Source organism: Astyanax mexicanus, chromosome 20 (assembly GCF_023375975.1).
Source record: "Astyanax mexicanus isolate ESR-SI-001 chromosome 20, AstMex3_surface, whole genome shotgun sequence".
NCBI lineage: Eukaryota > Metazoa > Chordata > Actinopteri > Characiformes > Acestrorhamphidae > Astyanax > Astyanax mexicanus.
In genome coordinates, this window is record NC_064427.1 from 7,350,218 (window position 1) to 7,364,638 (window position 14,421).

General features: G+C 37.1%; 1 protein-coding gene across 1 annotated transcript; it reads left to right on the plus strand.

The window, feature by feature from the left end:
* Nucleotides 1-1,744: 1,744 nt before the first annotated feature.
* Nucleotides 1,745-10,938, plus strand: smfn (small fragment nuclease). Its single transcript, XM_049468889.1, has 7 exons — nt 1,745-2,024; nt 5,791-5,874; nt 6,551-6,628; nt 7,037-7,148; nt 7,367-7,475; nt 7,750-7,803; nt 9,314-10,938. Exons 1-7 carry the CDS (start codon nt 1,773-1,775, stop codon nt 9,435-9,437), a joined length of 813 nt encoding a protein of 270 aa, XP_049324846.1. The 5' UTR covers nt 1,745-1,772; the 3' UTR covers nt 9,438-10,938.
* The last annotated feature ends 3,483 nt before the right edge of the window (nt 10,939-14,421 follow it).

The following is a 14,421-nucleotide window of genomic DNA, read 5'->3' on the forward strand; positions in this document are numbered from 1 at the left end:
TTAGTACGTCAGTCTTTTAGTGGGTCATTAACTCAGTCACATAAACAGTACTGTTCAACTTCTACCTGTGGACATGTTTCCATGGTGTTTGGATGCTCAAAATAAGCTATCGCTTAATGCGTTGTTATTAACTGGTATAAAAAACATTGGTAAATAACTGTCAGAGCAGCTTTAGCGGCTGTAAATCTTTGTTATGTTTTGAAATATTATACACTGCAGTATATCTAAATCTTTAACTGGAGCTTCTCGAACCTGAGGTAAATAAAATGCAGCATAAAGTAAACTGTAGAGCTTAGAGAAAATGTTGAAAAGTCCTCCAGGCTGGCCTCTCCTCAGCAGTTCTGGCTGCTAACAGAGCCGTTATCAAATTATATTGATTAGGACTGCTGGTGTAGAACTTTCACTCCTTTATATGTAATCAGAAGTTTGTATTTTCCCCTAAACTGCTTCAGCAAAGTGACTAATTAAGGTTCTCACACTGCGACCGGTCTCCTCTCAGCTCCTCCTGCTGAGCTTCTGGACACAGTCCTCTTCTGCCACCTGGAAGATTACAGTACACCCATAACACACTGTTTATTATCTGAATATAAATCCACTAATAATCATACCTGAAGAGGGCTTATTTCTCAATGATGATGAGATGATGATGATGGTGGTGGTAAAGAGGATGATGATAAATTGATGCTCCAGTAAGAGCTGTGTGAATCATGATGTTATGAGCAAATCTTTGGTGCCACCACCTGTCTGGAAGTAGAACTACAGGTGAAATTGTACTGTATTTTTTAATATTCTCATGAAAACTGAGGTGATTAATGAGTTGATTCTGTTGATGTCTCTGTCTACTACCTCTCTATTTGTCTGTATGTCTGTCTGCCTACATTTGTCTGTTTTTGTCTGACCCTCTGTTTGTACCTGTTTGTCTGTACCTGTCTGTCTGCCTCTATCGGTTTGACTCTCTGTTTGTACCTGTTTGTCTGTCTGTCTGACTCTGTCTGTTTGACCATCTGTTTGTATTTGTTTGTCTGTACCTGTCTGTCTGCCTGTGTTTGTACCTGTCTGTCTGCCTGTGTTTACATCTGTCTGTCTGTACCCATCTGTCTAATTCTCTGTCTGCCTGTACTTGTCTGTCTAACTTTCTGTCTGTACGTCTGTTTGTCTGACGATCTGGTATTTTTTTGTCTCTTTGTCTTTACCTGTCTGTCTGAATCTCTGTCTGATTTGTCTGTCTGACTCTGTTTTTACCTGTCTCTCTGTACCTGTCTTTCTGACTCTCTGTCTGTATGTCTTACGTTTATGTCTGTCCTTTTTTTGTTTGTTTGTTTTGTCTTTATCTGTCTGTCTGTCTATTTGTGTGGCTGTACCGGTTTGACTGTCTGTGTGACTCTCTATACCTGTCTGACTCTGTGTCTGCCTGTCTATCTGTCTGTGTGTACGTCTGTCTGTCTGACTCTCTGCCTGTACCTGTCTGTCTGTGTCTACGTCTGTCTGTGTGTATGTACCTGTCTGTCTGTCTGTCTGTCTCTCTATTTATCAAAATATGCATAAAGATACAATAATAAAAATGATTTAAGTAAAATAAAATAAACACTATATATTTCTGTGTTCAGGTTTTAGATTTTAACTCGTGTATTAATATACGTAAACAAAGCAAACAAATAAATGCATATGTATACAACTAAATAAATAAACGGTCTGGGACTTTTATGGACCAAACTCTTATTTTGTCAGGCGGCTGTGCGTTTTTGCGACGCTTGCGGTCGGAAGTGGGCAGCATGTCGGCGCCTATAAGAACAGCAGCGTGTAGATTAGTAGCAGGAGTTTACTCGCGCTCTCTCACCAAGCGAGCGCTTACACACACCACCAAACACACCACAGCTCCCAGTGCAGCTCTCCTGCTCCACACATGCAGCTCTGCCAGTGCTGCAGCTGAGATGTGGAGGAACATGTCTGCTTCATCATCATCATCTTCATCACAGTCTTCCTCAGACAGACAGAGTCAGAGGATGGTGTGGGTTGACTTGGAGGTACAGACTTTACAGGCTTCTTGTTTTGCACCTTTACACTCTATAAGGGGTGAGAATGTGATGGTAATATGATGTTTAATAAGCTTAAGTTGGCTGCATAGAGGAATTGGTCCGTTCCACCTTAAATGCTGCATCAGTGCCATTCTGGCGCCTTGAAGGTCCGCAGTGTAACTGCAGCACTTTTTAAGGTGGAACGGACCAATTCCACCAAGCAGCCAACTTCAACCTCATTTATGGAGGTATTAATGTTCTCTTGTTAAAATCAGTAATAAATATTCTTTTTTTATATATAATTATTCTTTAAATATTAAAGTAACCTGTCTGTTTCTGGTTTTGTCTTTTAACTAAATTAAATAAAGAAAAAAAAGTCTGGCTCATATAATGTTAAATCTCAACATAATCCATATGCACATGTCTGTCTGTCTGGCTCTGCCTATCTGTCTCTTTGTGTGACTGTACCTGTCTCTCTGACTCTCTATTTTTTCTGTTTGTGTGTCTGTACCTGTCTGTCTGACTTTGTCTTTTTGTCTGTCTGAAAATGCTGTCATTTAGCAATAGCTTCATGATAGCCTTTCTACATAACACTCTAGGCCTGAGTATGGGCCCTTTTCACATTTCCGGGTTTGGAATGCGGAAGTAAAAAATAGCAGGGTAAACAACGCGTGTAGAACGTATAGACGAAATGGAGCAGCATAGGAAATGCTACTGCAGCGAGCCTTTCTGCTCAAACAGCAAACGCAAACAACCAAACCTGAGTTTCCACGACTTTCCAAATGTCACACGTTTACGCGGTAAATAGATAAGAGCAATTAGGAGAGAGGAAAATGCCACATTTACGGTTCTGCGCGGCAGTACATATGCGTGTAGCCAGCACTTCAGGCCGGATGAGCTATATGTCAAAGCGGGAGGGAACAGAGCCAGGAATCAGTTTCACCACGATTCGCCTGGAATAATTTTGGGAGTCGATATGAAAACCGCCTGACACCCTACGAGAGGGCAAGTACTCGTCTCGGTTTGAACACTGAAGCTGCCATGGGACAGAGAGACGAGGAGGACCTGAAGCTATGCTAACCGAGCCAAGCACGATTACTGCCGTCCACCGTCTCCTGGTGAGTAATTTTACAACTCTTATATCCATTTACACAATAAATACACAAGCCAGCTACCTAAATATCCATTTGAATAATTAATAATTACCTGAGTAATAGTCTCAAGACAGGATACCTACCAAAATAACATTGGAGATACAATATATACTGAATAACCGTATAAACTTACAATTAATACCTGAATAAAGTCTAAATATGCTATACTTATTTAAATAAAGTCTTAATATGCAATACTTACCTGAATAAAGTCTACACCTACAATTCGTACCTGAATAAAGTTTAAAATTGAAATACTTATTTGAAGTCTAACTTGCCTAAATAAAAGCTAAATATTCAATATTTACCTAAATAAGGGGTCAATTTGGCATGTTTACCTGAATTACTGACTTGTGTCCGAGATATCATTTGTTGTTTAAAAACTTTCCAAGCACAAGTATGGTTTATGTATTATACCAAAGAATACCAGTATTTGTTAGCTAAACATAGCACAGTAAAATATACCAGTTTACCTAATTAATAATTGGTGTACAATATAGGTCAATTCAGAGTTTGACTTAAATTTTGTCAGATTATCTGTCAATATAAAACTAAGCTAATGTCTTTTTTCCCCCCTTTTGTCGCAGGCAAAGTGGACGCTGCAGCTGCACGAATAAGGGAGCTGGAGCAAAAAGTGATTGAGCTGGAGAATTAAATAAAACAGCTTGCAGACCAACCTAGGCTTAACCATTTCTGCTCAACTAAAGAAGAGTTCCACTTTTTCCACACAATTTCCCTTGACTCAGTACAAAATTCTGTCTAAATATTTTAGCTTTAACTTACCATGTGAGCTTCATTAGTTTTTTGTATTTTTAGATTTTTTTAATTTGAGTGTTTTATAAATATAATAAATGAAATACATTTTAATCCTCTTGTCCCAGGTGCTTTGTATTTGTTTTATCTGTAGACAAAGTCATAGATGATTTGGTTACGACTGTATTCACTAGGCATACCATTGCAGGAAATACAATATTCTAAATATACAGTTTAAACAATATAGCTAGTTGTCAGAAATTATGCATTTTTTGAAGCACAACCAAAATGTTATGTTTACCCAAAATATCCTGATTTTTAAAGTTAATTAAAATGTAAAATAGTTCCATGACACCCAATACAAATAGATTGATTCAGTAAACAAAATGTCAATGAACTGAAATGTTTTCTTGCTTGTTGCTGGCTCTGCGCTACATAAAAAGACAATTCAAGCAAAGGATACAAGTTTATTTAGAAAATTCCATATTTCCACAAAAAACAAACTATAACAGAACATGCTGCTGGGAGAGAGACTGTTTTAAAGCCCATGGTGCTTTAATGGGCAATCTGATAAAGCAGAGCAATAGTATGATTGGAAAAGGCCTTCCCCGCAACACTTGCACGATGTCTTTATTACCTCCACAGGATCTGGGTGGTATGAAGTCACCTGTAATGCAAAGCACAGACATACTGTCAGCTCTGAGAAACATTTTTTAAACGGTACAAAAAGCACCAAATGTTCATATCTATATTTAAGCCATTCACAATTACTACTACATCTTTAACCTCTTGGCTGACCCTAAACAATCTACCTGAATAAGTTAACCTCCTAAAAACCAAGCAAAAATTTAATATGATGGACAAATTAACACTTGACCTTCACATTCTACAAGTGGTTGGTATATCTGCTTCACTACAGACGACTAACTTTGGCCACTGGCTTAACCTACCTAGTGGGAAGCTAGCAACACATAGAATCATCTTAGGCTTACCTGAACTGTTTCACCTACGTACAAGATAACTAGGGTTAAATGTGGTTTAATATTTTTTTTTTCTCCCTGTCGATTAACTTTCCTAAACCACCTAAAACAGTTCTGTCTTCTATCCAACTCAAAGCCTTAAATAAGCACATCAGATCCTGGGCAGTAGCTACAGTAATTGTTAAAACAGAAAAGAAAACATTAACTAAACAGCTACTTAGCATTACTTGACGTACTGTTGTCTATCTAAGTTAGCAAGCTCGCTAGTTAGCGGCAGCTAACCTAACTGAATTGGAAGCCTCGCTAACTTGTATAAAAATAACTACTTACCCTCAAAATTAAAGATGTATTCCTCGACAAAAAGCTTGTAATCCTTTTCAACCTTCGATATTTTCGCTACTGATACCTCATCTATAATCAGTGAGATGTCGGAGAAAGAAATCAATAGAAGTTTGTGCAGAGACAGCAGTGAACTCCATTCTAGCGCCGCTGTGTTTACCCTGCTAAACCAAACCGGAAACACGTCATCAAGCTCTGTGAAAAGGGCCCATTGTACTACACCATATTATGTCCAAATATTTGTGGACACCTAGTTTTATTTAGCTATCTATTTAACTTGTTAACTACTATAAGATGCACTTGCCATTACTTTGATTCTAAAGTAATTGAAACTGTCAAAGCTGATGCAACTGGGAGGAGATCTGAGTAACTCGTCTTATGCTGTTTTGGTTTGTAAGGCAATAATTGTAAGACATTTAAGATCTTTTGATTTATGTGCTGATGTTTATTTAGTTTTCAAATCATCATTCATGCCTATCTGTCAGCATGTTAGATTGATATTGGCTGTGCAGTTTCTTAGTAATGGGTGGTTGTTCTTGTGTCTTTCAGATGACTGGGCTCGATATTGAAAAGGACCAGATAATTGAGATGGCGTGCATCATCACAGACTCGAATCTGAACATCCTAGCAGAGGTAAAGTAATGTGATCTGCTCTCAGGTTTACTGTAGTACACACCCTACCGAGGATAGAAAATGAAAAATAGCAGGTTTTGTAACATTTAATCATGCATCTCTTGGTAAGATATGGCTGAATGGTTTACGCGCAGACTACAGTCCAATATACCCGGCTCTAAACGGCAAAAGAGCTAGCGCACTGCAGTTAGCGGCTAATGCTAATGTCGGAGAAACTTCACTGAAACTCCTGTATAACACGCTGTACTTCGGCGGAGTGGCTCTACTGCTCCTTAATACCTGACTGGTAAAATTCATACATAAGGTGCACCAATGATTTTTGGGAAATTTAAAGGATTTTAGATGTGTCTTATAGTCCAAAAAACGGTTATTAATATTAATAAACTTTTTCTGTTCCTATAACTTACGGTTCCTGTAAACCTGCATATGTAAGGTCTTAATTGCATGAAATTAAAAGAAGTAATGTTTCATTACAAAACGGGTTGTAGTAAAACCTGTACTGTGCAATATATGAATATGGTTTATCATCCACTTCTAAAACAACAGTGTTTTATTATATATATATATATATATATATATATATATGTGTATATATATATTTATTATTATTATTATTATTATTATTATTTATTTATTTTTATTTTTTTTAATGTATGTATGTATTTATTTATTTTAGGGTCCAAATCTGATTATCAATCAGCCGAATGAGCTGCTTGATGGCATGTCTGATTGGTGCAAGGAACATCATGGCAATGTGAGTACATTTACTGTATGATCAGGCATGTTTAGAGAGCTACAGGTGCATCTAAAAAAATGAATATCATTGTAAAGTGAAGGTTAGTGGAGAGCTAGCTAACTTAGTAACATTAGTGGCGAACTAGCTAACGTGCAAACATAACGTTAGCGGCAAATTAGCTACCGGGAGAGAACTAAGGTTAGCGGAGAGCTAGCTAACATAGAAAAGTAAGGGGCTAGTTTGCTACATTTAAGATTTGATTTTCAATACAAAACAAATGATTTTCTACCAATGAAAATATGACTACATTTTTGGGACTTAAATTATATTCGTTGCGGTCAAAAAAGGTCTTAAAAAGCAATAAATGTGACTTTTAAAATGGTGCAAGAACCCTGGTGGTGAATGTGTGTCCTGATACTATTCCAGTCAGGTTTGACGCAGGCGGTGCGGGACAGTAAGATCTCACTCCAGCAGGCTGAATACGAGTTCCTGTCCTTCATCAGACAACACACTCCGCCTGGGCAGTGCCCCCTCGCAGGCAAGGGACACACACACACACACACTTACACTCACACACTCTCTGTCTTTCTCTTTCTCTGCTTACCTTCCCACACTATCAGACTGTATCTATGGAGCGTAATAAAGCTCCTGAAGTGTGACCTGTTGCTGGCGTGTGACACCTGATTAAGTGTGTGTGTGTGTGTGTGTGTGTGCTCTCTCTCTCTTTCTGTCTCTCTCTCTCTCTCTCTCTCTCAGGAAACTCTGTGCATGCTGATAAGAAGTTCCTGGACAAGTACATGCCCCAGTTCATGCGGCACCTGCACTATCGCATCATTGACGTGAGCACGGTGAAGGAGCTCTGCAGGTGTGTGTTTGGGACACTAAACACTAAACTCTGAGTCCTGTGGTCAGTGGTGCATGCAGCAGCATTAGCACTAACTTTGATCAGATGACCCTACCGGCCCTTTGTTTCCAGTGAGATGTGTTCAGGCATATGTCTGCCCACATCAGGAGTGTGTTTGTTCCAGTAGAGCCCACAGATCACAGGCTAAATCATGCAGACCAGCAGAGCGTGGTCACTCTGGAACAAGTTCAGAGCTTTTCTGTTGATTTACTTTTCTTTTTTTTTTTTTATGTAGACGCTGGTTTCCGGGGGACTACAAACTAGCCCCACAGAAAAAAGCATCACACAGGTCAGTAATGCAAGGCTTCTGGATGGGGAGTGCGAGTCTGTACATAGAGTGGTCCTAAAACAAAACACTAGTGTGCAGAATTTAAAAGGGTTTTGGGCTGCAATTAATAATTATTTTTATTGCTGACTAATCTGATGATTTTCTTTTTTCTATTCTTCGGTTAGTTAAACGATTTCCAATGCATGTTCCGTTTTTCTCACATGTCACCCTGTTGTCCAGTCTCTGCTGTAACACAATTCTCTGCTTTCTCCTTTTTTCCCACATTTTCTATAATCAATTTTGCCAATTATGAGGACAAGGATAATATCCTACATACAGTATTGAACATATAATACAGAGAACATTCAATAAATGTGTACTATGGTCCAGCGGAGTGCTGCCACTATGATCAGGACATTGCTAGTTTGAATCCCGGTCATGCAGCTTGCCATCAGCTGCTGGAGCCCTGAATGAGCACAATTGGTCTTGATCATTCTGGGTGGGTAGATGGTGCTCTTTCCCCTCATCGCTCCAAAGGGTGATGTTGATCAGCAAGAGGCGTCTGTGAGCTGATGTATCAGAACCGAGTCGCTGTGCTTTCCTCAGAGTGCGCTGTGGTGCTACTCAGCAATGCTGAATTATCAGCAGTTTGAAAAGAGGAGTCTGACTCCTCAGAGGACAGGGGAATACACCTGAGTAGCTAAATAGGTGGGACAATCTGCCTAACTAAATTGGGAGAAAAAAGGGAGAAAATTGGATGTAAATCTAAAAAAAATAAAATAAAAAATAAAAAAAATAGAAGTGGTATATAAGAAAAACATCCCAGAACCCTGAGAAAAGTAGTCAATATAATAAAGCAGTTTAAAAAGGAAACGTTTAAGATCTGTCTGAATAGTTAGTTGTGTTTTGTGTGTAAATCTGTTTTTTTTTTTTTATGCAGATTACATACACCACAAATGATTTAACAAAAAAAGAAAGAAATACAATTTCCATCAGTTATGTACCAAAAACTGAACTTTTTTGTTTTTATTGTGTTGTGTTTTGTACAAATACACAATATAAGGAGGAAAAAAAATCTGAAGATGTTTAAAAAAAAGTAATACAAAATGATTTTATAATGGATTTACATTGGCTTCTAGCTATTATGCAGTTTAAACTGGTTCAAAGGTATACTTGATCTATATTTGTCTAGTTTATGTAGTTGTTCAGAGCTTTAAAACTACTGATGATACCTGTGTTGTACTTTGTTGCACAAAAAAAAAGTCTTAAATTTTGCTGTTTTTTAAATAATGCAGTATTTAATTGAAAATTTTGATTTGATTTGAGCTTTTTCCTTTTTTCCTGTGAAGTTGCCACCTTGAACCATTTTACGTGACCGTTCATGCTCATGCTTAAAGTGATGTAATTTAATATATTACAAATTCAGTAACATTGTCATATTGCCTCTTCTTTTTTGGGGGTATTAATGAATTCAGCATTGGCATATAAGTGTATTGATAAATGTCTATTGTTTTTAATTGTATGTTTCCAGAGCGCTGGACGACATTCAGGAGAGCATTAAAGAAATGCAGTATTACAGAGTGAATATTTTTAAAGCAGAGACGGAAGAGAAGAAGTGGAAGATCATAGAGAATGGAGAGAAGTGTGAAGCGTAATCTGGTTGTTTGGTTGGTTTGGGTTTTTAAGATTGAGGGATGGAACTTGGCTCAGAGCACACTGACCCAGCACTGATCTAACGAGCTGCGATTGGCAGTTGACTTTATTCTGTTCCACAGTTGGAGATTGTGTAGTAAATAATGCAGGATTTAATTAGAGGAGAACCTCCTAGAACGTTGGAGGAGAGTGTACATCCTCCATCAGTGGAAAACACTTTCCAGAATGTTTTCCATTAAAACAAATCTCCAGAGTCTTAAGGCTGCATTCACACAACAAGGTAAAAGAGGCCCATATTTATTATTGATATCGTCTGCAACATATCTGATTATCATATTTGCAGCAGTGTGAGCTCTATCAGGATTTAGAATGAGAGGCGAGAATTTAGAGAGATGGGAAAATGGACGACAGCAGTGAGTAAGGGGTTTAGTGGTGAGATGATGATCTCAGAACAGCTACTGGACCTCCACAAATAAATATTTGTAATGCTGTCTCTCTTAAAATAAAATTAGTAGGCTTGTGATAGAAGGCAACCTCTCCATGTTTCTAATAAATGGCCATAAAAAAAGTTAATAAACAAAGTTTAATAAGTAAGCAATGCCCAAATAACATGTTCTTTTACAGGGAACTTACATACATTCCTGTAGTATTGTTCAGCTTACAAAGTCTCAGTTGTTTTTTTTTTTTTATATATATATATATATATAGCTTCTGTGATTCTACTGGTGATGAAACCGAAACTTCACATGAAGCGTCGCCTTTTTGCATATCGTCGCTTTCCAGTGAAAAACCCTTATTTTCAGAACAGCAACTTTATAAGAGAGAGAGAGATAAAACCTTGTAAACTTTCAATGGAAGTCAATGTAAACTCTTAGAGTTTATTTCAGGTCATTTTGAAGAGTTCCTATTGGTCTGTTCATTAAGAAATTAGTGTAAATGCACAGTGTAAGGGACAGTTTATCTAATCAAATTATGTAGTAAACTAAAAATCGACAAAAATGTAGATAAGTGTTTTTCACAGGACAGCAACGATATGCGTCTGTAGGATTTGAGCAGAAACTGATCAGGCAGTTAATCTTAGAAATAATAAGAAGTTGTGAAGAATGTGAACAGGCTGTAAAAAAAAGAAAAAAAAAACATCACATTTGAAGAGGAAATCAGACTTGGGTCACTTTTATTTTCTTTGTGAAAGTAGAAGGAGAATCAGGATGAGTATTTGAAGATGGTACTCCAGTACTCATTGGGTCAGTGTGTTCTGGGCTTTATTATAAGCTGTTCGCACAGGGTTCGTCAATCGACCGGCTGCTTCTTACCCGTTTCCCCGCTTATTTTATTTGCTTCTTATCAGACTGCTGGAACATCAGCTTCAGTAAAAAAAAAAAAAAAAAAAGGTTGCGAGCTGAATATCATTTTTGTGAATTCATTATAAAAGTTGTTAAAGTACAATCTGTTAATTTGTTTCAGAAGATGCAAAAATGCAAATAAAGATAATTTAAAGTTTTATTTTCTTTTAATAAATCACTTCACCCATCATAGATATATGGTTGGATCAGTTTTTGTAACATTTCCTGTGTGCCAGCAGATGGCAGTGTGTGATTTCATAAGCAGTATTAAGACTCCAGTGTTGAAGTGCTGGTGTTTTAAAAAAAAAAAACTGACCAAATCCTCAAACAATAAGCTTTACTGACGTTAAAGACTCAAAAAGGGGGTTAGTTTTAGGGTTAGTTTTGCTTCCTGGACAAAAAAAGGATAAGTTGATTTTCACAGCAATTCCCAAACCATTCTCTACTCAACTACTCCACTACAGATTGACGCCAAACGGCTTTCTCTTTTGGCATTATGGTTAAAAAATGGTTTTGCCATTTATGAAATTTCCATTCACCTATCACACTTTGCATTAATTTCCTTTTAATCTTAGACTTCTGAGGTAAATTTAAATGTTTCTTGTTGAAAATAACGTTTAACACTGAACTGCCCTCTAGTGGATGTCTTGCTTAACACCAATATCAACATAGAGGACATTAATATTTATTTTTGTATGTAAAGGGAGTATAATTTATCCATCAGTCCAGAGGTCACCCACACCAATAAACTACTGAGAAGGATTTAAATCTGACAGTTAATTTTGGCGCGGTAAATTTACAGACCAATCACATGTGCTGTAAAATCACCAAGCGCTGTTTTCTGCCAATCAGATCTGTGCAGATGCGGGAGGGCGGAGCCACACACAGGCGAAGCACAGAAACAGCAGTCAGAGAATAAAGCGGTACCACTTTAAAATAAGACTACCATTATAAAGGGTTTATTAATGGTTTACAATTAGTTTATTAATGGTTACTAATTAGGTTGTAAATGCCTTAAAAATAATAATAAAAAAAAATAATCAGTTATAACACATACGTAGAAAGGGCAACAATGACCTGTTGTTTGCCAAATAGTGAACCCACAGCCATCTATATTGTTGCCCTTTCTACATATGTGTTATAACTGGTTATTAATGATTTTTAAGGCATTTGCAACCTAATAAGTATCCATTAATAAACTAGTTGTAAACCATTTATAAACCCTTTATAAAGGTAGTCTTATTTTAAAGTGGTACCAATAAAGCAAGCAAGGCTAATTCAGATGGTGCGCACCAGAAAAAGAAATTCAAATACTACATTTATAAAACATTCTAACAGTGATAATATTAAATAAAATAAAACTGCTGTTTTTAAACAATGCTGATAATCAGGCCAAGTTCAGCAAATATTTTTTACATATATTGTACGATTTGTCATTCATGTAATTATCATGACAAGCAGGCTAAATCCAATCTAAAGAAAATCAAATAGAATAAATATATAGCACTTTGAAACAAAGTTATCATACAGATTCAAATTCATAGACTCGATAAGTTAAATTATTGAGGGTGTTTCCATTTATTGTATGATAAATCAATAGTGTAATTATTGTAACAGGTCTATTTAAAACAATAAATATTGTCGAAATATACTGAATAGTATTTGTAATTAGATTTTTTTTTCAGTTGTTGATGAGATAAAACTCTGACAGAATTAATACTGAATAATAACACAAGTTATATATGACGACGTTCCCGATCTTGGCCTGACGAAATTTTCTCTAACTGGACCGAACTGAATTCTAATTAAATACACCTGCTTTAGTCCTTCTACTCAATACGGCTTCTACTCTAGCCTTCTTTTTTTGCAATAAATGCAAAATTCTGAGCATGTATATATAAATTTAACCCTCAATTTTAGTCAACCACCAAATTTTATCCATAGATTTTACTCAAATCCTCAAATTCTATTCTCAGTCCTGTCTGAATAAAGAAATAAGGACACAGTAAATGCAAGTGCAAATCAGTTCCTGATGGCATTTGGCGATCACTTGTTTCTGGTGTAAAGGATGGTTTGGTATAAAGAGCTTTTGGGCCCTGGGGCTCCTTTAGAAGAAGGTGAGGAGGAGAAAACCTCAGTGAAGGAGACGCAGTGATTCATCCTCACACCTCCTCCTCTACCAGACTCGACTCCACCACATTCTCTTTCCCTGGAGAGAACTGAGTGTGTCCTTAACGCTCTCGCCCATCGACATCGGAGTCTACAGCACAGTCGATACAACAGCCAGCTCTGGTTTTGACTCATTTTTAGTGTTTTGTCTCATTTTAACAGCAGTTTCACAGTCCTAGTACACTGCCAACGATAAACTCTGTGTTTTTCAAACTACTCATTTTTAAGTGGTCTCTTATTTTGTTTCCAGAGCTATATATATATTTATATCATGTGTATCAAGTCAAGTCATATCAAGTCAAGCCATGGTGCAACATGGGACAACAACCAATAGACAACATAAAGTGCAAGAGTGGCGATAAAACTATAACACTACAATAAATACAATAAATACAAAAGACGAGACTATTTAAAAAGACAGGACAGTGCAGTACATTATATATATATATATACACACATTACCATGAGGGTGTTTTCATATATATATATATATATATATATATATATATATATATATATATATATATATGTATGTTTATGTTTAAAAACACCTTCATGGTAATGTAAAATGCCATGGTAAATTTTCCCTTTGTGAATCAATTTAGGTGCTCCTGTTTTATCCAGATGTTGAAGATGGATTTCTTTAGTGGATTTTTTTTTTTGTTGTCTTATGATTTGTCATGGATCGTTTTCTATTGATTTCTGTGAGTCAGGATTAACAGACTGCAGTTGAACACATTGGGAACACAGCTTCACACGGCTCCAGGGGTGTACTGAAGATCTGTGTGTAGACAGGTGCAAGTTGGTCAGTGCTGACCTTCGGACAGGTCAGTGCATGTCTTTCACAGATCTTCAGGGCAGGCTCAGTGGTTGGATGGGTGGAGAGGTGCTGTGTTTGTGTTGGGGTTTGAACAAGGTGTGAATTGGAGCTGGAGAGGTACACTTACATTATATGTCCAAATGTTTGTGGACCTCCTTGTAATTAATACATTCCTCTACTTTAATGGCTATGTTGTCATTCAGCTTGCTGTACCTTGTAAAGAAGAACATTTGTGTTTAGTTGCATTTCAATCAAACAATCAAACTGCGCTAAAGGTACAAACAAACCAGAGTCCGTTTTAACCAGACCAAATAGTGCTGGTGTGAAAACGCTTCAAGACACCCAAATGGCTATCGGCAGCACAGGCTAGCAGATGTTTGAAAAGACTCAATTTAGCCTTGTCCAACAACAGGGCAAGGGTTTCCAACATTAGCCATCGAGCTAACTATAGCTAATTATCAATATTCTCACCATGTCACCTTTTAACTGTTAAATTCCCGGAAACACCTTTCCACGGTTTATCACTTGATCTTGAAGTTGCTGAAGCTGAATCTTATTCTAAAGCTAAGCGCTGTGGTTGACTCCTCCTTAAAAAAAAAACGTTCTTAAATTCATAGTTAACTTAGCTACTCAGCGTTTGCTAGTTATTAGCTA

Bases quoted from the DNA above. Each gene is read 5' to 3' on its own strand.
- smfn (XM_049468889.1), top strand. From the start codon at position 1,773: ATGTCGGCGCCTATAAGAACAGCAGCGTGTAGATTAGTAGCAGGAGTT. The intron at 6,629-7,036 runs GTGAGTACATTT...ATACTATTCCAG, and splicing joins GCAAGGAACATCATGGCAAT to TCAGGTTTGACGCAGGCGGT. The intron at 7,804-9,313 runs GTCAGTAATGCA...GTATGTTTCCAG, and splicing joins CAGAAAAAAGCATCACACAG to AGCGCTGGACGACATTCAGG.